The following is a 23709-nucleotide window of genomic DNA, read 5'->3' as shown; positions in this document are numbered from 1 at the left end:
GTCAGGAGAAGGGTATAAAAGAATTTCCAAGGCTTTACATATACCATGGAACACGGTGAAGACAGTCACCACCAAGTGCACAAAATATGGCACAACAGTGGCGTTACCAAGAACTGAATGTCCCTCCAAAATGTATGAAAAGACGGGAAGAAAACTGGTCAGGGAGGCTGCCAAGAGGTCTACAGCAACATTAACCACTTCAATACCGGGCTTTAAAACCCACCTCCTTCCCAGGCCTATTCTGGCACTTCTCTCCTACATGTACAAATCATCATTCTTTTGCTAGAAAATTACTCAGAACCCCCAAACATTGTATATGTTTTTTTTAGCAGACACCCTAGGGAATAAAATGGCGGTCATTGCAACTTTTTTTCTTGCACCGTATTTGCGCAATAATTTTTCAAACGGCTTTTTTTTGTAAAAAAAATGGTTTCATAAATTAAAAAATAACAAAACAGTAACGTTAGCCCAATATTTTGGTAAAATATGAAAGATGATACGCCGAGTAACTAGATACCTAACATGTCACGCTTTAAAATTGTGTACACTCATGGAATGGCGCCAAACTTCGTTACTTAAAAATCTCCATAGGCGACACTTTAAAATTTTTACAAGTTGCCAGTTTAGAGTTACAGAGGAGGTCTAGTGCTAGAATTGTTGCACACACTCTAACGCACGCGGCGACACCTCACATGTGTGGTTTGAACAACGTTTACATACGTGGGCGGGACTTACGTGTGCGTACGCTTCTGAGCGCGAGCTACCGGGGACAGGGGCATTTTAATTATTTTATTTTTTATTTTACTTATTTCTTTATTTTTTGCACTTTTTTTTTTTTTCAATCGCTTTTATTCCTATTACAAGGAATGTAAACATACCTTGTAATAGGAAATGTGTGTGACAGGTCCTCTTTAAGGAGAGATGCGGGGTCAATAAGACCTCACATCTCTCCTCCAGGCTGGAAAGAATGAGATTGTGAAAAAAAATTCACAGATCTCATTCAAACTAGCCGCAATTGCGGTTTGTTTACTTACGGGGACCCGGGCGTGACGTCATCACATCGCGCCCGGGCCTCCGACGGTCATAGAGATGACTGGTGACCATCTGGTCACCAGTCTTCTCTATGGCAAACATCCGGCGGACGGCGATCATCTCTCCGGGCCCCGGGTGGGACGGGAGAGCCCGGAGAAACACCGGATGGCGGCGGGAGGGGGGGATGTCCCCTCCCGCCGCCTGTAAGAACGATCTAGCGGCGGAACCGCCGCTATGATCGTTCTTACGGTGCGCAGGATCGCCGCCGCTAAAAAATGATATCTCAATGATGCCTCCGGGTACAGGCATCATTGAGATATCCCCCCGCAAAGCCCAGGACGTCATATGACGTCCACCCGGGATAACAGGTCCCCGTTTTGGACGTCATATGGCGGCGTGCGGGTGTCAAGTGGTTAAAGGAGAAGCAGGAATATCTGGCAAGTGTACTGGCTTTGTGGTACCTGTGACAACAATCTCCTGTATTCTTCATATGTCTGGGCTATGGGGTAGAGTGGCAAGACGGAAGCCTTTTATTACAAAGAAAAACAACTGAGCTCAGCAAAATTTAGCAAAAACGCATCTGAAGTTTCCCAAAAGCATGTGGGAAAATGTGTTCTGGTCTGATGAAACCAAGGATTAACTTTTTGCCATACTTCCAAAAGATATGTTTGACAGAAAAACTACACTGCACATCACCACCTTGCACCAACATTTAATGTGTCTCTGTCAGCATTTTCCCCAATTTGTAGCAGAGCTTGACATTCACTCTATTGCACTGTGACCCTACCTCTTACACTGATTACGTTTGACTGCCCGCAGCGGGTTTACCATGACGGTTACGTGTACCTCACGCTAGGTGATGCTTCGCGCTGTCTCTGGATAGCCATTTACGTGCGCACGCACCTGGCCCATGTTGCCGTTGAGATATTAGACCAGTGATGGCGAACCTTGGCACCCCAGGTGTTTTGGAACTACATTTCCCATGATGCTCATGCCCTTAGCAGTGGAGTTGAGCATCATGGGAAATGTAGTTTGAAAAAATCTGGGTGCCAAGGTTCGCCATCACTGTATTAGACCATTCACATAACTTTTTAGACACACCTTGTAGAATACACTAATTTGACTGAATTTTCTGACCTTGGCACAATTACAGTGTTTGCTGTTTGGCATAAATAGCTTAGCGATTGCTTTAACTTGCTGCCTGGAATTGCATCTTTTGCTCTTTTAACCAGAGGTATTTCAAATGCATCGGAATTGCATCTAGTGGGTATAACATAGCCTAATGGGAAGATGATGTGTAAAATATTGTGAGTACATTGATTTGTTAGGAACTAATAACCTTCTAGTTATTGTAGGTCATTGAGTTGAGCATATCAAGGAACACACAGTGCTGTGGAACAAAAGATATACTATCCTAGTTTCTGAAACCTCATCTGTCTCTATCTTCCACAATACAGCGTGCTGATGTTGGATGAAGCTCATGAACGTACCCTATATACAGACATCGCTATTGGCCTCCTGAAAAAGGTTAGTGTTTTCAACAATAATAAAGCCTGTGACCTAGTCCATGCCGAGTAATGTAATAGCGTCTCTTCAAAGGGCCCTGCGCCGACTCCCCTATACTCGCCTTACGAGCACTCTCTCACCACCCCCTACTCCTTTGCAGACACTGAAATGGTTGGTGTGACAATGACCTAGGAGTTCTATGACATCACTCCCCTGGTCATCTGACAGTGAGGCTAACAATTGGCTGCTAGAGCTAAATACTGTCAGTGGGGAGAAGGTCACATGTTCCTCCATACGTAAAAGTGCCAGGTGCCGAGGAGGAAAAAGCTTCAGGTGAGTGTTGGTAGGGTTGATATATAGGGGGTATGGTGTGCTCTTTGCAGAGACACTGACGCTATGCCCTTTATGAGTAAGGTGACGCCCTCTCTTAAAAGCATTTTATTAAATTTTAGATCAGTTTTTTTTTATGTGTTGGGCATGAAGGGAATGAAGTAAATCCCAATAAAACCCTAAGCCTTATTGCCAACCTAACGCAAAATTAAAATTGGTTTTCAAATTGCATATTTTTGCTTATTTTGGTGTTATATTATGATCATCTTCACATTCAGATTATTGCTTTGTTGCATGGCTTGATGCACATAACTAGTGCACATAATAAAGTCCATAGACATAGTATTGTGTATGATGAATAAAATGTGGATCAGAGCTGGTCCCTTAGGTCCATTTCACACATGTGGACCGTTCGTTCGTTTCATCAGTTCAGTTGCTTTTTTATTTTTTCCAAAGAAAAAATATAAAGTTTACATCAGGGGTGCCCAACCTTTTTGAAGAGCGAGGGCCACTTAAGCAACTTGATAACCGGTCACGGGCCTCAATGAGCGGACTCTGCTTATGCAGAGGGGACAAGGACACAGCCCACTCTACTCCATGGGCCATTCAATCCTTTCTGCTCATACAGAAGGGAACAGATCTCCTTCTGTTTTTTTTTTTTTGGCGGATTGGAGGTCCGCGGGTGTAAACGGACACAAGACCCTTTACATCTGCCGTTCCTTAAAGGTCAGATTGGGTTGGACTGATTGTGTAACGGGCATAAGGCTGCTTTGAAGCTGATGCGCTGGGGTTTACCACAGCGCAGTGCACCTGTGGCTTTCCTGCGGGTTAGCTGCGCTTTTCCTTGGGCTTCTATTATATTCTGCGGGTGTGGTGCACTTTCTGAAAGCTCACCAAACCCGCAGGAAATAACAGAAGTCTATGGCTCAGTGTAGGTAACCCTCAGGTGCACTGCGTTGCACCTGCAAATCAGTTTAAAAGCAGTCCAGTAACCACCGAAGAACAGAGATGCCCAAATATAGACACTGTGATTTTAGTAATGTACCTATAATAACAGTCTTCCATTCATGTATCGCTGACTGTTGCTGTCCCAGGCAGCATGCATTTTGGTATTGCTGTGACAAGAGGCGGCGCTTTACAGGAGGTAGCGACTTATGCCTCTGTGCTTCGTAGCCGATTGTCTCCCTTACCACTAGGGGTGCAACGGATCGTCATTGATCCGTGATCCGAACCGAAAAAGATTGATCCGAACCGCACACACGTGATCCGAGGATTGTTTTCTAAAAAAAAATAATAATAATAATTTGCGCATGTTCAGTCCACACACAGCGTGGTAATGGCGAACGGAGGAGCTTGAATGCCCCGCGTCATTTAAATCCCCTGTATGGGAGCATTTTGGCTTCCCTGTCAAATATTATGATGAAGGAAAGAGGTTAGTGGATAAAACCGTGACGGTGTGTAGGCACTGTGGCACAAGAATGCCATATGACAGTGGGAACACATCAAGTATTGTCACTAGGGGTGCAACTGATCCGTACAGATCAGCACCTTCGGGTCGGGACACACGGCGATCCACGGGCCTCCCGGTCCATAGGAAAGGCAGCGGCTTCGGCCTAGCTATCGAAGCGGTGGCCATCGAGGTCCACCCGGCGCGGGGGATGCAGGCTGCTCCTCGGAAGTTTGTGGGCACTTGAGCTCAATATGTCATTGACTCCCAACAGCCCAGCGATGAGCTCCATGCTGCACCTTGAGGAATCCACACGGGGAGCCGCTGCCGCCGCACCAGGCGTCCTGCTGCTTGCCAGAGAAGAGAGAGGAGGCGATCGGGGGGAACTGTATGGGCTGAGCACGTAGGGGGGATTTTCACTAGACACTCAGCCCGCCGATCAATGACACTAAAGGGATCTGATGATTGGGATAGTTCAGGTCACAGTAGGGAACTGGTGACACCACTTTCGTACATGTCGGATTTCCAAACACTGTATTTAAGCACATAAGCTCCGTTTTGTGTTGAGAAGAACTGTGAAATCAAAAACTCTGGTGGGTGTAACAAGAGTTGTCTTTTTTTTTTTTTTTGCTGATCTGAAAATGATCCGATCCGTGACTCCTGATCCGAGGATCGATCCGATCCGTGAGTTTTTTGATCCGTTGCACCCCTACTTACCACCACCTTCATTCCCAACACTGATGCTCTGAGATTGCCAACCTGTCATCCTAGAGGAGGAGGTCGTGGGCCACATCAGAGGGCTCCGCAGGCCACATGTGGCCCCCAAGCCACTGGTTGGGCACCCCTGGTTTTACATCCTATTTGTCATCCACTTTTATATCTGCCAGCTGGAACCCTTAACCACTTGAGTCCTGGAGCCATTCTTTCATACAAATTTTTTTTTGCCAATATGTTTGTTTGTTTTTTTAACGAAAAGAAAAAAAAAATGGTTTTGATTTGTTTAAAAAAACAGATGTTGACGGAAGTGAATGAGAAGTGAATTGAGATGCTGTGATGTCCATTTTTTCATCCGTCAACAGAAGGATGAAAAATGAACAAACGGTCCATATGTGTGAAAGGGGCCTTAGACTTGTAGTCACATGTCATAACGGGTCCAGAGTTCAAGTCATTCTATTGTTTGTCATACATCAGTCAGTGCGTCACCCCAGTTTCCTGTTTCTCATATCTGCAGGTTCAGAAGAAAAGAGGAGATTTGAGGCTGATCGTGGCCTCAGCAACACTTGATGCAGAGGTAACCTTATGAACTTTGTCTTATTTCAATCCTGGAATTTACCTTCTCACTTGGAGTCCCAGTAGCCTACACAGTTTTTGCAGCCTTGTTTATTCCTCATATATTGATGCATCAATTCTGGGAAGATTGTGCAAATCCCTGAGAACTGCTTCTCCGCTGTGTGTGATGATCCCCTACCAGGCATCATTTATTGATATTGATTATTCTGTGGATTGACACAAGTCTTAGGAACATGTCCGCTCTCATGAGCTGTTTGTCAGATTGTGCTTGAATTGCAATCTGTCCCTGAGCCAACTGACACTCAGCAGTATAATTCACTCTCTTAATCATATTGGCTGTGCCTCAGATCTTTTCTCTCTTGGAGAGTTCAAGTATTACTACTTAAATGGAAGTAAATTGACAGCGCTTGCTCCTCCTTAATGTAAATGTATTCTGTAATTAATAACCTGAAAACTTACGGTGGAACCTGATAAACTAAATATCAAAGGAGTTGATCCTTCTTCCAACTTGATGGTTATGAACCAAATAAAAAAGATATTACAGTGACAATATTATTGCATGGTGCATATGTTAATAAACAATAATTAAATCGTGGCAAGATAAATTAATAGATGATAAAGTGACAGTAGTACAACATATCAACATAAACGGAGAGCTCCTCATAGGGTAAAATCATTTGGTTTATTGATGAAAAGCAAATTTGCTATCTAAAAGTTTCACTCTCCTGGTCGGAAGTGACGTTCAAAAGAGAATCGTCTTGGCGCGTTTCGTCATAGGAGTGCGACGTTGTCAAAAGCTTTTGACGTCGCACTCCTATGATTAAATGCGTCAAGCTGACTCTATTTTGAATGTCGCTTTTGGCCAGGAGAGTGGAATGCACGCTGTATGTGGAACCACCACCACGTCTCCACAGACTATACTGCCCAATGATTGTAATAGTGGCGTTGTTCCTATCACTATGACAGTTGTTTTTTTTTTTTATTTTTTTTTTATTGCAAATTTGATTTTTATCAATAAACCAAAGGATTTCACCCTATGAGGAGCTCTCTGTTTTTCCTTTCCCACGGGTTCTATATTGTCTACTCCTGGAGCCTCTGAGCCATAGTCAGAGGATATTTATCCCTGAAGAGACACCGTAAGTAACCAGAGTTCATGGTATTGGGTTAAAGGATCACTAAAGGAATTTTTTTTTTTTTAGCTAAATAGCTTCCTTTACCTTACTGCAGTCCTGGTTTCATATCCTCATTGTTCGTTTTTGCTTTGATGTTGCTGTAATTCTGCTCTGATCTCCACACTTCCTGCTTGTCTGGCTCCTTATGAAAAATCTTATGGCAGCTTTTCACTGTGGTCCAAGCTGTGTGTCTAAAACTCCTCAGAACCAATCAGATTCATTTTAAAAACAAAACGCTGCCCTGGATTTGTTTGTTTTTGTTCTGTGTCTCTCTCTACTTCACAGAAACATGAAACCAGTTTAAAAACAAAAGTGAAACTAGAGGCACATTATATGATTGATTTTTATCTATTTTTAATCATTTTTAAAAGGAATCAGTTAACTTTTATGTCTCTATACCCTGTAAACAGACATTTCAGCAAAAAAAAAAAAAAAAATTCCTTTAGTGACCCTTTAAGTTCCCAAAAAAGACTTAGAGGCACGATTGACTCTGTTTTGCTATAAGGCAAACGAGTCTCACATTTTACACTACCCCCAAGAGGTGGATCACCACATCAATGGGACTTGGAGCACTATTGCACTTTTTGGCACAAATAAATTGACTATTTGCACTATATTCACTTTAAGATATATTGTTCTACTTTCATTTTATCATTTATTAATTTATCTTGCCACAAGTTAAATATCAATTTTTGTTTATTAACATATGCACTTTAAGCTATGATATAATATTGTCACTGTATTATTTATTTGGTTCATAACCATTACCTTGGAAGAAGGATCAACTCCTTTGATATTTAGTTATCAAGTTCTACCATAAGTTTTCAGGTTATTAATTACAGCGTAAATTAACATTGAGGAAGAGCAAGCGCTGTCAATTTGTTTACACTTAGCTTGCCCCACCCTGTGGGGTCATTTTGGACAGCAGCGGCCCATACACATAGGCCATTTCAATTTCAAGGCGTGAGTGTCTCATCCATATAATTTTCAAGTATTTCTACTTGTTTTGGATAGCGTGGAGATGGATTAGAACGCTTGTCAGTTTTTATTGCTGTCTGTGCCCCCGTTATGGAGATTCGCCCTCTCTATTTTTCCTGTTTACCATTATTTCTGAAAGTGAAAATAAAAAATAAATCGCACATTTTGGATTGTCCCCAGAAAAGTAATAGAGTGGAAATCTTCAAATGGGGACACTAGTTCTGGTGATCTGGGGGTTACCAAGGAATTACTTTAATTTGCAGAGATTTCCTCTCGCTTCCTGTTTGGCTATAGGACAGGAAGTAAAGGGAAATCATTGCAATGGGACACAGATGCCGAAACAAAATCTGTCAGGGGTTATATCCCTTCCTTACTCTATAAAAAAAACGAAATAAATTGTTTTGCTAATGATTATACTTTAAGGTCATAGGCCGAATCTTGAGCATCTATTATGTGTGGGTGTATCAGATGGCTGTATCCCTAGCCACACGCTTGTTCCACTAACTGGCCGTTGTGCCACTTCTGTATTGCAGTGAAATAGTCATGATGTAGTGGCCAGCAAGTGGGACCATAAAGGTGTTAAATGCTAAAGCTTCTGCCAATGGCTGTAGCTCTGCAAGAGATTTAGGCTGCATTCACACCTGAACGCGGCGTATTGTCCTGCGATTTGCCGTGACAAAACGCGTCGTTTTTCCTACAATACGCCGGAGGGGTGATTAACATTGTCGACTATGCCGAACGCCGAAGCCGCCTGAAAAAAAGGGTCCGGGACTTGTTTTGAGCTTCAGGCGTTCGGCGTCGAGATGTGAACCATCTCCATAGCCGACAATGTTAAATCCCTCCAGCGTATTTCAGGCTAAAATAGCGTCGGGCGTAAATACGCCTATGTGTGAATGGAGCCTAAAGGAACTGGCAGCAGGATAGTTTGGTTGTGGTGTTGGTTGTTGTTGTTGTTGTGTTGGTTGTTATGGTGGTGGTAGTGGTGGTGGTTGTGGTGGTGGTGGTTGTGGTGGTGGTGGTGGTTGTGGTGGTGGTGGTTGTGGTGGTGGTGGTTGTGGTGGTGGTGGTTGTGGTGGTGGTGGTTGTGGTGGTGGTGGTTGTGGTGGTGGTGGTTGTGGTGGTGGTTGTGGTGGTGGTGGTGGTGGTGGTGGTGGTGGTGGTGGTGGTGGTGGTGGTGGTGGTGGTGGTGGTGGTTGTTTTTTTATTTACAGTGTTGTTTTAAACATAGACTCAGTAAGAGCCGGTTCACACAGGGGCGACTCAGCCATCTGACAAGTCGCACTCCGCTCTGTTCAATGGAACCATTCTAATTGGAGCGACTCAAGTCGCTCCGACTTAGAAAAAGGTTCTTGTATGACTTTGGGGGCCCCTGTGTGAATTGGCTCTGAGTAAGCACTGTTTAGCTTGAAACTCTTAGAAGTTTAAGTCCTGGTGCGATGCGGGAAACGTTGCGATTTAGTGCCAGTTCCCGCATAACGCCTGAATCGTGCACTGGTACATATATCTGCGAACCAGATGTCAATGTAACATTGACGACACCCCCAGATGGGTTCGCAGATCACAGTTCGAACTGTCAAATGGTGCAGGAATTGGATACAATGGGTGTGAACACCCATGCGATCCAATTCCAGTGCGGACCAAAAAAGGGTCCTGCACCATTTTGGTGCAAATGTAATGCAATTTCAACCATACAGTTTATATGGTTAAGTTCACATCGCACATGATCTGTACAGCAATGCAGTGCGAATCACATGCAATGTCTCTGTTCTTACATGTGTGAACCCAATATCACGAGTACCTTTGCATTGCGAGTATGTGTATTTACTTTCTTGGGGAAACCACTTATAAATAATATGTGATATAGTTGATCTGACCCTGTAATGTTTGTTAAAGGAAGGGGATGGTTGGCTTTCTTTGTCTGTTCTGGATATCACAGAAATTCTCACCCCTCATACAGAAATTCAAGGCGTTCTTTAATCAGAATGACACCAATGATCCCAACAGAGACACCTGCGCCATCCTCACAGTGGAAGGGAGGACGTTCCCTGTGGATATTTTCTATACTCAAAGGTCAGGATCTTTTTTTTCCCCCTCCTTTTCTATCACAAATACTTCCCAGTCTATTACTTTGTATCATTTGTTCCAATCTGCTCTCTATGTACAACTTCTTTTCCATCAGCCCTGTTCCAGATTACTTGAAGTCTACAGTACAGACGGTGATGAAGATCCATCAGAGTGACATGGATGGAGATGTTCTTGCTTTCCTAACTGGCCAGGTATAGTGCAGAGTCACCAAGAGGTGAAAAGATGACCCTGACCTCCTCTCTCAATAAAAGGCCTCCCTGTAAAGTAGGGTTGTCCCGATACCGATACTAGTATCGGGACCCATTCTGAGTATTTGCGGGAGTACTCGTACTCCCGCAAATACCCCCGATACCGAAATAGAATACTTCCCACCCATCATCCCCCCCCCCCCCCAGACCTCCAACGCATCCCGCCGCATCCCCGCTTGGTTAATACGGGCGGGGAACATTACAGCTTTCATTTGAATAGCTGTAGTGTTTCCCGCCGCGCCGCGTATAGACACTCCCCCTTGCTCGGGTGAACTGTCCAATCCCGAGCAAGGGGGAGTGTCTATACGCGGCGCGGCGCGAAAGACTACAGCTATTCAAATGAAAGCTGTAATGTTCCCCGCCCGTATTAACCAAGCACCGGCACGGCACGGCAGCATGTACGGTAAGGGGGACATGGCTGGATATGGGGGGGGGGACATGGCTGGATATGGGGGGGGACATGGCTGGATATGGGGGGGGACATGGCTGGATATGGGGGGGACATGGCTGCATATGGGGGGGACATGGCTGCATATGGGGGGGGACATGGCTGCATATGGGGGGGGGACATGGCTGCATATGGGGGGGGACATGGCTGCATATGGGGGGGGACATGGCTGCATATGGGGGGGGACATGGCTGCATATGGGGGGGGACATGGCTGGATATATGGGGGGGACATGGCTGGATATATGGGGGGGACATGGCTGCATCTGTGGGGGGACATGGCTGCATCTGTGGGGGGACATGGCTGCATATATGGGGGGGACATGGCTGCATATATGGGGGGGACATGGCTGCATATATGGGGGGGACATGGCTGCATTTGTGGGGGGACATGGCTGCATTTGTGGGGGGACATGGCTGCATTTGTGGGGGGACATGGCTGCATTTGGGGACACATTTAAAAAAAGTATCGGTATTGGCGAGTACTTGAAAAAAAGTATCGGTACTCGTACTCGGTCCTAAAAAAGTGGTATCGGGACAACCCTACTGTAAAGTATAAATAGATGCGCTGTCCCTTTAAATTATTTACCTCCCAGGTGTAATAAGTTTTCATACAAATCTAGAGCATATAGAGCGATCTAAACACAATATAGAGTGATTTCGTCCAAATAGTGCAAATCCAAGAAACTAGACCTAAAAATGAATCAAGTGATCTGCAAGTGCCCCAATCTTTCAAAATATATATTTTTTCTCCTCCACCAAATAGTCCTTATCCGCTTACCAGAGGCTGAGACACCAAGTTATAGGCGGTCAATGGCGTTTGAGCCACCAGGTTACCCACAACTCAAAATGATCAACACAGACCACAGCTCTTCAGTTTTCTATCACTTCTCATATATAGACAGCTAGTGTGTATCTTTTATAGTAGAGATATAAACACAACAGTGTTATTGTAACTCTGCATGCCACTCTGGCTAGTGCACATGCATGACATCAACGTCAAATCCTGCCAGTACATGTTTCGCCCACGTAGACATCTTCAGGGGAATAGGAAGTTAGGGCCAGATTCACAAACGAGATACTACTGATACGCCGTCGTATCTCTGTTTCTAACTATGCGACCGATTCATAGAATCAGTTACGCATAGCTAGCCCTAAGATCCCACAGGTGTAATGGACTTACACTGTCGGATCTTAGGATGCAGTACCGCGGCCGCCGCTGGGGGGAGTTCTCGTCGTAAACCAGCGTCGGATATGCAAATTAGCACTTACGGAGATCCACAAAGCTTTTTCCCTTCATTAAGTCGCCGTAAGTGTTAGTTTGCCGTCGCAAAGATGGGGTACCTTTTACAAAGTGTAAAGTTAGTACACCATGTAAAAGTGCACCCGTCTTTCCCGCGTCGCTGTCAAATTTAAAAAAAAAAAAAAAATTTCCCGGCGCAACTCTTTTTTTCCCGACGCAACTTTTTTTTACCCAGTCGCGATTCACAAAACCTCGGCGCATCGTAACTTCGGGCAAAGCACGTCAGGGAAATTTGCGTCGGGAGCATGCGCAGTACGTCCGGCGCGGGAGCGCGCCTAATTTAAATGGGACTCGCCCCATTTGAATTGGCCCGCCTTGCGCCGGCCGGATTTAGGATACACCGCTGCAAATTTCCAGGAAAGTGCTTTGTGGATCGGGCACTAACTTGGAAAAATTGCGGCGGTGTAACTTAAATCGGAAAAGTTAAGTTGCGCCCGGGCTACGTGAATCTGGCCCTTAATCCTTGCTTGTAAAGTAGATAGTGAATACTTTCCTCTCTGCTGACCTTTCCATTGAATGTCACTCCAATGAGGAGAATTTGACACCTGAAAATTCTTTAGAACCAATGTTTCCGGGAGTGTTGATCTCCTTTTCCCACACAGTGCTTATTTATTCCTCCAGCTGATCCCTCTGTCACGGTGGTTTCCTGTATACTGGTTTCTTCAGAGTATTTAGGCAGTGACTTTACTGCATTAGAGCAATGTTTGGTGGTGCAGGTAGTGGGAGAGTTTTTACAATCTTCTTTAAACGGAGACTATTGATTCAGTGTTGCAGGAAGAATTAACCACTTCAGCTCCAGAAGGTTTTACCCCCTTCCTGACCAGGCCATTTAACTGACAATTGCGCAGTCGTGCAAAACTGTACCCAAATAAAAAATCTCAATAAGTGTATATTGATTGGTTTGTGCAAAATCTATAGCGTCTACAAACTATGGGATAGATTTAGGGACTTTTTAATTTTTTACTAGTAATGGCAGCGATCAGCAATTTTTAGCGGGACTGCGACATTGCAGCGGACAAATTGAACACTATGGGCCAGATTCACAAAAGGGATACGACGGCGTATCTCCTGATACGCTGTCGTATCCCTGTTTCTATCTATGCGACTGATTCATAGAATCAGTTACGCATAGATATCCCTAAGATCCGACAGGTGTAATAGTTTTACACTGTCGGATCTTAGGATGCAGTACCGCGGCCGCCTCTGGGGTGAGTTTGCGTCGTAAACCAGCGTCGGGTATGCAAATTAGGAGTTACGGCGGATCCCCGACGGATTTTCGCGTTCGCTACGTCACCGCTAGTCTAGTTTCCCGTCGCAAAGTTAGTCGTCGTTTTAGGTGCCCTAACTTAAGTCAGCAAATGTATTGCTGTCTAAAGTATGGGCGTCGTTCCCGTGTCAAAATTTTAATTTTAACGTCATTTGCGTAACACGTCCGGGAATACGGAAGTACGCTACGCGCGTCGCCGTAATTTTTTCGAACGGCGACGCGCGTAGCGTACTTCCACGGCAGGAGTTAGGAAACGGAGCATGCGCAGTAGGTCCGGCGCGGGAGCGCGCCTAATTTAAATGGCACACGCCCATTTGAATTGGTCCGCCTTGCGCCGGAGGCCGTGGGCGTAGTTTTCATCGCAAGTGCTTTGTGAATCAGGCACTTGCGATGAAAACTTGCGGCGGTGTAAAGTATCTACGATACGTTATGCTGCCGCGATTCTACGTGAATCTGGCCCTAGGTGACACTCTTTGGGGACCAGTGACACCAATACAGTGATCAGTGCTAAAACAATGCACTAACACTGTGTATAAATGACACCGGCAGGGAAGGGGTTAACATCAGGGGCGATCAAAGGGTTAAATGGTTTCCCCGTGTGGGCTTTCTAAATGTAGGGGGAGGGCTTTTACTAAAGGAAAACAGAGATCCATGAGATCTCCATTTTTCTTTATGGCAGAACAGCAGTCTGCCTTCTTTACATAGGCAGACAGCCATTCTGCGCCTCTACAAAAAATGATCACTAGGTTCCCAGCAGCCGCCGGACCAGCTGATTGGCTCCCTCTGTGTCCAATCATAGTGGGAGGGGGCCAAAGACGAGAATCGCTTACAGGTACGTGATTTTGTGCTAAAGGTATGCCGCCGCAGTAAATATACGTGGGGTGGTCCTTAAGCAGTTCACTATAGCATTTTTCACCAGCGCCCTTGCAGTTCGTTGAACACTACAGTACAAGCCTTCGGCTGCAGTGGCCAACGGTACTTGTAGTTAACTTATTGATGATGCGGCCGTGTGGGCGGAGCCCTGCACAACGGCCCTGTTTTTAAATTGTGACAACGGGTGCAGGGAAAGGATCCCCCATCCGCTGTCACAGGGAGGCGGGGGTCGGGGGAGGAGGCAGGAGCTGTAACATGTTATATGTTCTACACTAAATATGGGTGGGACATGTACCATGTTCCAAAGGAAAGGTTATCTTTTAAAGGGGTTGCAAAGGTACAATTTTTTTCCCCTAAATAGCTTCCTTTACCTTAGTGTAGTCCTCCTTCACTTACCTCATCCTTCGATGAGGTAAGTGTCCTTGTAAGTGTACCTTATTTAAATGTCATTATTTCTTCTGAGAAATCCTCACTTCCTGTTCTTCAATCTATAACTCCACACAGTAATGCGAGGCTTTCTCCCTGGTGTGGAGTGTCGTGCTCGCCCCCTCCCTTGGACTACAGGAGAGTCAGGACGCCCACTAACACACAGCTCCTTTCTCTATCTGCAACGTAGAGAGCGTCCTGACTCTCCTGTAGCCCAAGGGAGGGGGCGAGCATGACACTCCACACCAGGGAGAAAGCCTTGCATTACTGTGTGGAGTTACAGACAGAAGAACAGGAAGTGAGGATTTCTCAGAAGAAATAAGGACATTTAAAAGCAAAATGGAAGGATGAGGTAAGTGAAGGCGGACTGCACTAAGGTAAAGGAAGCTATTTAGGAAAAAAAAATACAACCCCTTTAACTTCTTGACTTCAGGGCTAGGAAAAAAAATAGACAGGATGATTCCACCCAGTCCTATTTTCTACTAAGACACAATTGTAGGATTTGGGCAGGACCTTGTCCCAAAATCCAGGGAGGGTCCGCCCTTCGCAACAAGGTAAAACCTGTATCAGAGGGGTGAGTGAGCCAGAAGATGCTTCTTTAGCTGTGCATGTTCTACTATAAGACTTTACTCTTAAAAGTTCTATATGTCTCCTTTTAAAGACAATGGGGATTATTTACTAAAGCTGGATAGTGCAAAATAAGGCTCACTTCTAGGTTTGAAACCAATCCGCTTCCAGGTTTTATTGCCAAAGCTTTATTGAACAAGCTGAGGTTAGAAGCTGATTGGTTTCAATGCAGACGTCAGCCTGATTTTGCACTCTCCAGCTTTAGTAAATAAACCCCTGTATCTGCTATGCTAATTTGCAATTAAACAGACCACAATGTCATTTCAGAAAATAAATATTAGTTTTCGGTGAAACGTTTATGGGATCCCTGTGCTTGTAACATTAATACACATGGATCAATTGCATAAATAAAAAAATGGGACCTATATGTGACCACTCCTCTTTAGCTAAGTACATAATGAGCCGGCAGTAACATGAATTACCTCTTTATGTGTCAGTCCTGATTATGCGATGATGGGGATCAGTGCAAACTGCTAGTCACAAAGCTTCCAGTGATATTAAAGCAGGATGGAGAGAGACAACAAGTTTTTCTGGGTGTGGTTTAGGATGTTCTGTAATTTCATATGAACGGCTTTTCAGCTTCAGAAACTGAGGCCGAATTGCTACACAATAAGATATACAATTGGAAACCACTCCCCCCCCCCCCCCCCCCCCAAATTAACCACTTAAGGACCGGACCAATATGCTGCCTAAAGACCCAAGGTGTTTTTACAGTTCGGGACTGCGTCGCTTTAACAGACAATTGCGCGGTTGTGCGACGTGGCTCCCAAACAAAATTGGCATCTTTTTTCCCCCACAAATAGAGCTTTCTTTTGGTGGTATTTGATCACATCTGCGGTTTTTAGTTTTTGCGCTATAAACAAAAATAGAGCGACAATTTTGAAAAAAATTCAATATTTTTTACTGTTTGCTGTAATAAATATCCCCCAAAAACATATATAATGTTTTTTTCCTCAGTTTAGGCCGATACGTATTCTTCTACCTATTTTTGGTAAAAAAAATCGCAACAATCGTTTATCGGTTGGTTTGCGCAAAATTTTTAGCGTTTACAAAATAGGGGATAGTTTTATTGCATTTTATTTTTTTTTATTTTTTAAATTGCATTCTTTATTGTGAATATGACAGTTGCAGTTTGGGAGTTAAACACAGGGGGCGCTGTAACATTTAGGGTTCACTGTGTGTGTGTTTACAACTGTAGGGGGGTGTGGCTGTAGGACTGACATCATCGATCGAGTCTCCCTAATAAAAGGGATCACTCGATCGATGCGCCGCCATAGTGAAGCACGGGGAAGCCGTGTTTACCTACGGCTCTCCCCGTTCTTCAGCTCCGGGGAGCGATCGCGACGGAGCGGCTATAAATGAATAGCCGCGCCGTCGCCCTGGATTGCTCCCCGAGGCTTACCGACCGCCGCATGTACCGGGGGGGGGTCCCGATCGGACCCCCGACCCACGTCAAGCAGAGCACGTACAGGTACGTACATGTGCCTATCCGTGCCATTCTGCTGACGTATATGTACATGAGGAGGTCGGCAAGTGGTTAAAGTTCTTTCCTAAAGCACAGAGCCTTTAGCTTTTTGGGTGGAAGTTCACCTTTTAAGGCGGGTACACGCTAATCGGAAGAAAAATTCCATACCACGCATGATCGTTTGATTTTCATATACACAACTTTCCACATCCTGTTCAGAATTTCCAAGCAAACATTTCCCAAGGGGGCAAACTCCCAAAAATTTCTCGTATGAGAACAGAACTAACGATTTTCGTTTAACCGCTCCTGGACCACCTGCGCAGATATGCTGCGGCAGGGTGGCACTCCTGTACGAAATCACGTACCTGTGCATGATTTCATGCCCGGGGTCTGGAGCGCGGCAACCCGTTCTTGCTGTGATTGGACATTCGTCGTTCTCAGGAGAGGACGGTGGTCTGCCTATGTAAACAAGGCAGATCACCGTTCTGCCAAAGGGGAAGATGGAGATCTTGTGTTTCTGCTAAGCAGAAACAGATCTCTGTTTTTCCCCCAGTCGCAACACATCTCCCCACAGTTAGAAAGCACCTCGTAGGGACACATTTAACAGTGACATATATATATTTTTTTAGCACTGATCACTGTATTGGTGTCACTGGTCTCCAAAAACTGTCCAGTGCTCGCTTTGTCCACCGCAATGTTGCTGTCCCACTAAAAATCGCTGATCACCACCATTACTAGTAATAAATAAATACAAATTCCGTAAATCTGGCCCATAGTTTGTAGACGCTATAACTTTTGCGCAGACCAATATAGACTTACTGGGATTTTTGTTTGTTTACCTAAAATATGTAGCAAAGTACATATTGGCCTAAATTGATGAATATATTTAATTTTGTTACATTTTTTTTTTATTGGGTCTGTTTTATAGCATAAAGTAAAAAATACAGCTCCAGCATTGCAGAAATGAACAACATTCCTTTTTTTAAAAGCTGCATAACGTGTGCTTTCTGCCTGTGCCAGCAGTGTTAAACTCAACCTCTGCTGGGATAGGTGATAAAAAGGGCACACTGCTCTTGCACAGCTTTTGAAATCCTCTGATTCTAGGGGTAAGTGCCAACGGCTGCGGTTTCCTGCGATTAGACAGAGCGGGTCAGAAACAACCTACAGGTATTTCATCTGACTATTTTTTAATAAACTGCACAGTGCATTTAAAATGACTATGGCCTCTTTTCTGCAAGGGTAGTTTCTGTAAAAGGTGCACCTATATTTTAAAGTGTATTTAACACACAAAGTGTTATAAGGAACATCTAGAGTAAGGACGAGCTCCGGCGTGTTCGCATAGAACACTTGCAGAGCCCGCCAGAAAGTGAGCACAGCGCTGCGCTAATAAGAGCCAGGGAGACATTTCACAATCCCTGCAGCCGAGCATCGGGACAATGTCTCCCTGGCTATGATTAGCACAGCGCCGTGCTCACTTCCTGGTGGGCTCTGCACGTGTTCTATGCGAACACGCCAGAGCTCATCCTTAATCTAGAGCAGGGCTCTCCACGCTTCCTAGCAAACGGACAGTTTACTGTCCTTCAGGCCTTAGGGGGCCGGACTGTGGCCAGCAGGAGTAATCGATGCCCCTTCATTGGTTGTAATGGGAGGAGATACACGTGGTGTAACAGAGTTTACAACCACTTTAAACGGCACTGAAATCCCAAACGCAGTGTTGCCGGCCCCAGTTTCTATTGTGTGTGTGTGTCTTCATCTCTTTTGTTCTCATTAACATTTGATGGTGTGTCAGCTCGGCATGTTTTCTGTAATGTTTTTTTCTTCTCTCCCTTTGACAGGATGAGGTGGAAAGTGTGGTGTCCATGCTGGTGGAACAGGCCCGTACCCTTGCTCGTTCAGGCATGAAGAAACATCTCCGTGTTCTCCCCATGTACGCAGGACTTCCCACCTCGGAACAAATGAAAGTGTTTGAAAGGGTCTCTACCAATGTCAGGAAGGTAAGCTTTAATTTTGTAAAGCACAACTCTAGGAGGATCCTAAAGTGTTTGTAAAGCCAGAACTTTTTTTGTTTTTAAAAGGGCAGAGAAGGGTTGTTTTTTTTGCTGTCTGGGTCTTGCTGGGAAGATTCTCCACTTTCTGTCTTGGATATGCAACATAAGTTAAGGGAAATCTCATCAAAATGTGGGGAATTTTGTTGTTGTCACCAGAACATTTGTCATCATCGGATGAGTTACCCTCTCCGCTTGCTCTCATAGCAGCTCTAAATTTGAAAGTGTCTTTTAAGGCTAAAGGTATTCTACCATACCCACCTACTGTATGGTCTAATGGCGGGCGGGTGGTGGCTTTCTCATTCTGGGAGGACGTCATATGATGTCCTCCCACTCCCGTCGCACATGTTGCGATCAGTGGTGCGCTCTGTCCCTCTGATGCAGCGCATCACCGATCTCATTAAAGAACCGATGATGAGGCTCTTTACCGATGTGATCAGCTGTGTTCAATCGCAGCTGATCACATGTAAATAAGGAATTTTCGGTCATTGGCGTTCCTCTTGCGAGGACAGCGTGTGAGGAGAGGCAATTCGATCAGCAGCATTTCCTCACAGGAGAGATCTGCACAGATAATTAGAGCACTGATGATCAGTGCCCTGATGATCAGTGCCGCCTTTCAGTGCCCATCAATGATGCCAGTCAGTGCCGCATATTAGTGTCACCTCATCAGTGTCCATCAGTGTAACCTATCGGTGCCTGTCAGTGCAGCCTCATCAGCGCACATCATTGAAGGAGAAAAATTACTTATTTACTAAATTTTATAACAGAAATTAAGAAAATATTTTTTTCACAAGTTTCAGTCTTTCCCCCCCTCGTTTTTTTAGCAAAAAATTAAAAACTCAGTGGTGATTAAATGCCACCAAAATAAAGCTCTATTTGTTTTAACAAAATGATAAGCATTGGGAGCCGTTGACTGTTGCTGTCAATCAAACCCAGTGTGGAGGGGGCAGGGCAGAGCCAGGCTCTGTGTGTCTATAGAGTCAGGAGCAAGCCCACAGTGTCTGCCCCCATAGCAAGTGGCTTGCTATGGGGGCAGCCACAGAAGAGGAGGAGTGGACAGTGCCAGCGGGGGACCCCAGAAGAGGAGGTGCATGGCTGCTCTATGTAATATCATTGCACGGAGCAGGTATCGCGTTTGTTATTTTAATTAAAAAAAAAAAAGCTTTTGGTAACAGTTGAGTGACGACTGTCACAAGGGCAAAAGGAGAACAGTGCATCTCCCCAGTAAGGACACAGACCGCAACCCCGCTCCCAACCCTTCCCAGACTCTTTCTAAAGCCACAAAAAATACTTTACATACACTTTAAAGGATAACTGTATCTCTATGCGAAGTATAGTTTTTTTCTTTTTTTTATGTAATATTCTACTCCCTCCCCACACGGATCCATAGTTTCCTTAATATACTGTAAGTTTTCGCGTGGGTCGCACCTGCACACTTTCTCCTCATAGACTTCTATAGAACCATCAAAAACACCACCTTCTGTATTAGTTAAAGTGCCTACAGAAGTCTGCGGGGAGCAAATAAAATGCCTAGGTTGTGTTTTACTTTAAAGCCCGCCTACATTAAATAAATACATTCAAATCATGATGGATATACGTAGGCAGTTTCTACCAAAAAGGGAAGGTTAGACCCCTTTAGTTGTAATGGTGGCCATCAGTGGGACAGAAAGTGATGGGCAATGCAAAATGATACCTCTGTCAACATAACAGGAATACTCTGGAACTCTTCCAGTGGGGGGGGGGGGGGGGGGTTCTGGTTCGGGTGATTTTTTTTCTCGCTCCATGTTGTGTGTCTGTGTTGGGAACTGAATGGAAAGCTGCTTTGTTGGCTACAGAAAGCTAAAAAAAAAAAATTTGATAGTTTTTCTTTTTTTTGGGGCTTTATATAATCTTTAAATCACCTAGCAGCTTCCTGTGTCTGTCTGGGAACTTCACTGGTTACTTCATTAGCCATTACATGGAAGTCTAACTAATGTCTTTTAATGTTGTTGTAAAGGCTAAAAGCTCTTTACCTCGTGGCATTCTCTAAATACTTACCTGAGCCCAGTTTTGTTCCAACGCTGTTGTCGGGAACCATAAACCAGGCAGAGACAGAAAGTGTAGCTAAAATGACACCTTTAATGTAATAGCAAAAATAACAACAGTTCAGGAACGTAGTCAAAAACAGCCAGGGTTTGGAAGCTATAGCGGGTAATCGGACGAGCCAGGATCACGGAACCAGAAGTCTGCATTGTCGGGAGCCAAAAATCAGGAGCAGGAATCGGAAGAGAAGTCAGCCAGGCCATGTCATACACCGGAACACATCAGGAATGCACTGAAGATGTTGACCATGCAAGGGCACAGAGGGAAGGAGCAAAGCTGTGTAAGGGATAGGTTCATCTTTTAAAAAAAAAAGACAAATGAATGCACATCTTTTTGCAGGTAAAAAATGTGCATATTTTTTATTGGGAGCCTGGAAACATTGCACCCACGATCAGCAGATTGTGGGTACTTTTCAGGGCTCTAGCAGGCTCTGTATGTAATCTGTACGGCCAAGCAGTTTCACATTAACAGGAAACATCAATGGTGGATTTGTAACATGTTGCACCCAAAAGTTGAACTTATCCTAGGGCCAGTTCACAGCAAATGCAGTCCAGTGGGTTTTTTTCTGCATCAAAAACACATGGAAAGTAGGTTATATGGTTTTTAATGGCATAGTTCACACCAGTGCTTGCAGGTCCTGTGCGTTACAGAAAAAAAAAAAGTAGAACATGCTACATTTTTCCTGCACTGTGCTGTAAAACTCAAACGCACTGGAACAAACATTTTCCTAATTAGAGTTAATAAAAAAGAGGGGAAAAATGCACTTTACTACACCAAAACACATAAAAAACGCGATGGGACTCATCAAAAACACGCATGCAGAACAGCATCTGGGACGCATCCGGACTGCGTTTCTTTGGTGTGAACTGGCCCTTAAGGTTAGGAATAAAAGGTGGAAAAATGCACTGAACTATCAAGAACGCATCAAAATGCATCAAAAACACGCATGCAGACAAGCATCTGGGACGCATCCGGACTGCGTTTCTTTGGTGTGAACTGGCCCTTAAGGTTAGGAATAAAAGGTGGAAAAATGCACTGAACTATCAAGAACGCATCAAAATGCATCAAAAACACGCATGCAGACAAGCATCTGTGACACACCTGGACTGTGTCTCTGTGGTGTGAGCTGGCCCTTAAATAGCCAAAAGAGTTGGCTATAATGAGGCAGGTTATGGTAACCAGGTGAGTCACTGTGGAAACGATGAATTGCTGGTAATTGACTGACAGCTGAGCAGCCTCTGTGCACTGAAAGAAAGAGCTGCTAGTAAATGGCAGGAGCCCAGCCCTGACAGCTGTGCCGAAAACAGCGTTGGTGCTCTCTCTCTCCCTCACTGGACTTAATGAGAGCTGTCAATCAAATCCAGTGGTGGGTGGGTGTGCCGAGCCACACACTGTCAATAGATGCACAGAGTGTGGCTCGGAAGTGAGCCTGCATGGGTACCCCCCTTGGCAAGCGGCTTGCTAGGGGGTTACTGTGAGCCAGGAGCGCCAGTGACCCCAGAAGAAGAATCGAGCTGCTCTGTGCAAAACTATTGTACAGAGCAGGTAAGTATAATAGGTATGTTATTTAAAAAAAATCTTTTTAATATAACTTTTATTATGGATAATGAAAGTGGAGGGATATACTGATTTTTAATTTTTCTTTTCTTCTGCATATTTATCTTTTTATTGTTCACTTTCTTATTCTTAATCGTATTGCTCTCTCCCTTCAGGTAGTTGTTGCCACTAACATTGCAGAGACATCCATCACTATAAACGGAATCTCCTTCGTTATAGACTGCGGATTTGTCAAGTTGCGAGCGTATGACCCCAAACGAGCGGTAGAATCTCTGGTCGTGGTTCCGGTGTCACAAGCCTCTGCTAATCAAAGAGCTGGCAGGGCTGGAAGAAACCGATCTGGCCAGTGTTATAGGCTCTATACAGGTGATAAATTATTATTGCAGCATGTTAAGTTGGTGAAAAAGCTGCTAATGCTATTGTGGAAACTGCTGTGTTAACATATCAGAACATCCACTGCACTACCCTAAAGGATAACTATACGACTATACTTTTTGTACAGTTGTGCTTTAGGGCCAGTTCACACCATAGAAACGCAGTACGGGTGTGTTCCAGATGCTTTTTTGCATGCACGTTTTTTGTGCATTTTTTGAGTCCAGTCCAGTGCTTCCCCCCCCCCCCCCCCCCCCCCTACCTAACCTTTTAAGGCTCTGTTCACACCTAGGCGTTTTTGGGTATTTTTCTGCTGTAAGCCTCAGCTCTAAAAACGCCCACGAAGACCAATCTCATTCATTTCAATAGCCCATGTTCATATCTGAGCGTTTTGTCATCTGAAGCTCAAAAAAGTACAGGAGCGTTTTTTTTGGCAGATTACAGGCGTTTTCTACTTTTTCCATTGGTATCCTTTTGACCTGTACAAAATGGCAGCAAAATCTGCCTGAAAACAAAACGCCTTGGTGTGAACTGAGCCTAAATAAGGACATGCGTGTTCCTGGTGCTTTAGGTGCATTCCGGTGCTTTTTTTGTGGCATTTTACAGCGTTCCAGTGCAGGAAAATGCAGCAAGTTCTACTTTTCTTTTTTTTTTTTTTTTTTTTTGGAACGCACTGGAACTGCAAGCACTGGTGTGAACTATGCCATTAAAAACCATATAACCTACTTTCCATGCGTGTTTGATGCAGAAAAAAAATGCACTGGACTGCATGTGACGGGAACTGGCCCTCAAAGTAGTTGTAAAGGCACAGTGTTGACTTTTAAAAAATAACAAACATTTTAACCTTACCAATAGTTTTGGACAGAGCAGTCCCGATCCTCTTCTCAGGTCCCCGGTGCACTTGCCCCCGCCCCCAACCCATCACCCCAAGCTTAGTGCTCCCATAGCAGGCTGCTTGCTATGGGAGCACTCATGCATGCTCGCTTCTAAGCCCAGCTCTGTGTGTCCATAAGACACACAGATCGTCCATCAAGAGGAATTGGAGAGAAAAAAAAAGGGGGGGGGGAGGGTGACCTCCCCATACTATGTGGATAACATAAAGATCTAATACACATCAAATTGAAAGGAGTGCAGGCAACAAATAAGAGCCTATAGGG

General features: G+C 44.6%; 1 protein-coding gene across 2 annotated transcripts in view; it reads left to right on the top strand.

Annotated features, from left to right (window-relative positions):
• The window catches only part of DHX35 (DEAH-box helicase 35), an 87467-nt gene that overhangs the window by 36452 nt on the left and 27306 nt on the right, over positions 1 to 23709 (top strand). For both annotated transcript variants that reach the window (XR_005744468.1, XM_040330443.1), the window contains exons 7-12: positions 2490 to 2559; positions 5547 to 5606; positions 9713 to 9825; positions 9935 to 10031; positions 18332 to 18490; positions 22336 to 22546. Coding sequence is in view for 1 of the 2 variants with exons in the window: in XM_040330443.1 (XP_040186377.1) it covers positions 2490 to 2559; positions 5547 to 5606; positions 9713 to 9825; positions 9935 to 10031; positions 18332 to 18490; positions 22336 to 22546 (710 nt within the window). In the remaining variant the exon portion in view is untranslated. The remainder of the gene's footprint in view (positions 1 to 2489; positions 2560 to 5546; positions 5607 to 9712; positions 9826 to 9934; positions 10032 to 18331; positions 18491 to 22335; positions 22547 to 23709) is intronic.

The sequence above is a fragment of the Rana temporaria genome, chromosome 12, assembly GCF_905171775.1.
Source record: "Rana temporaria chromosome 12, aRanTem1.1, whole genome shotgun sequence".
NCBI lineage: Eukaryota > Metazoa > Chordata > Amphibia > Anura > Ranidae > Rana > Rana temporaria.
This window is presented reverse-complemented; position numbering and strand designations above follow the sequence as displayed.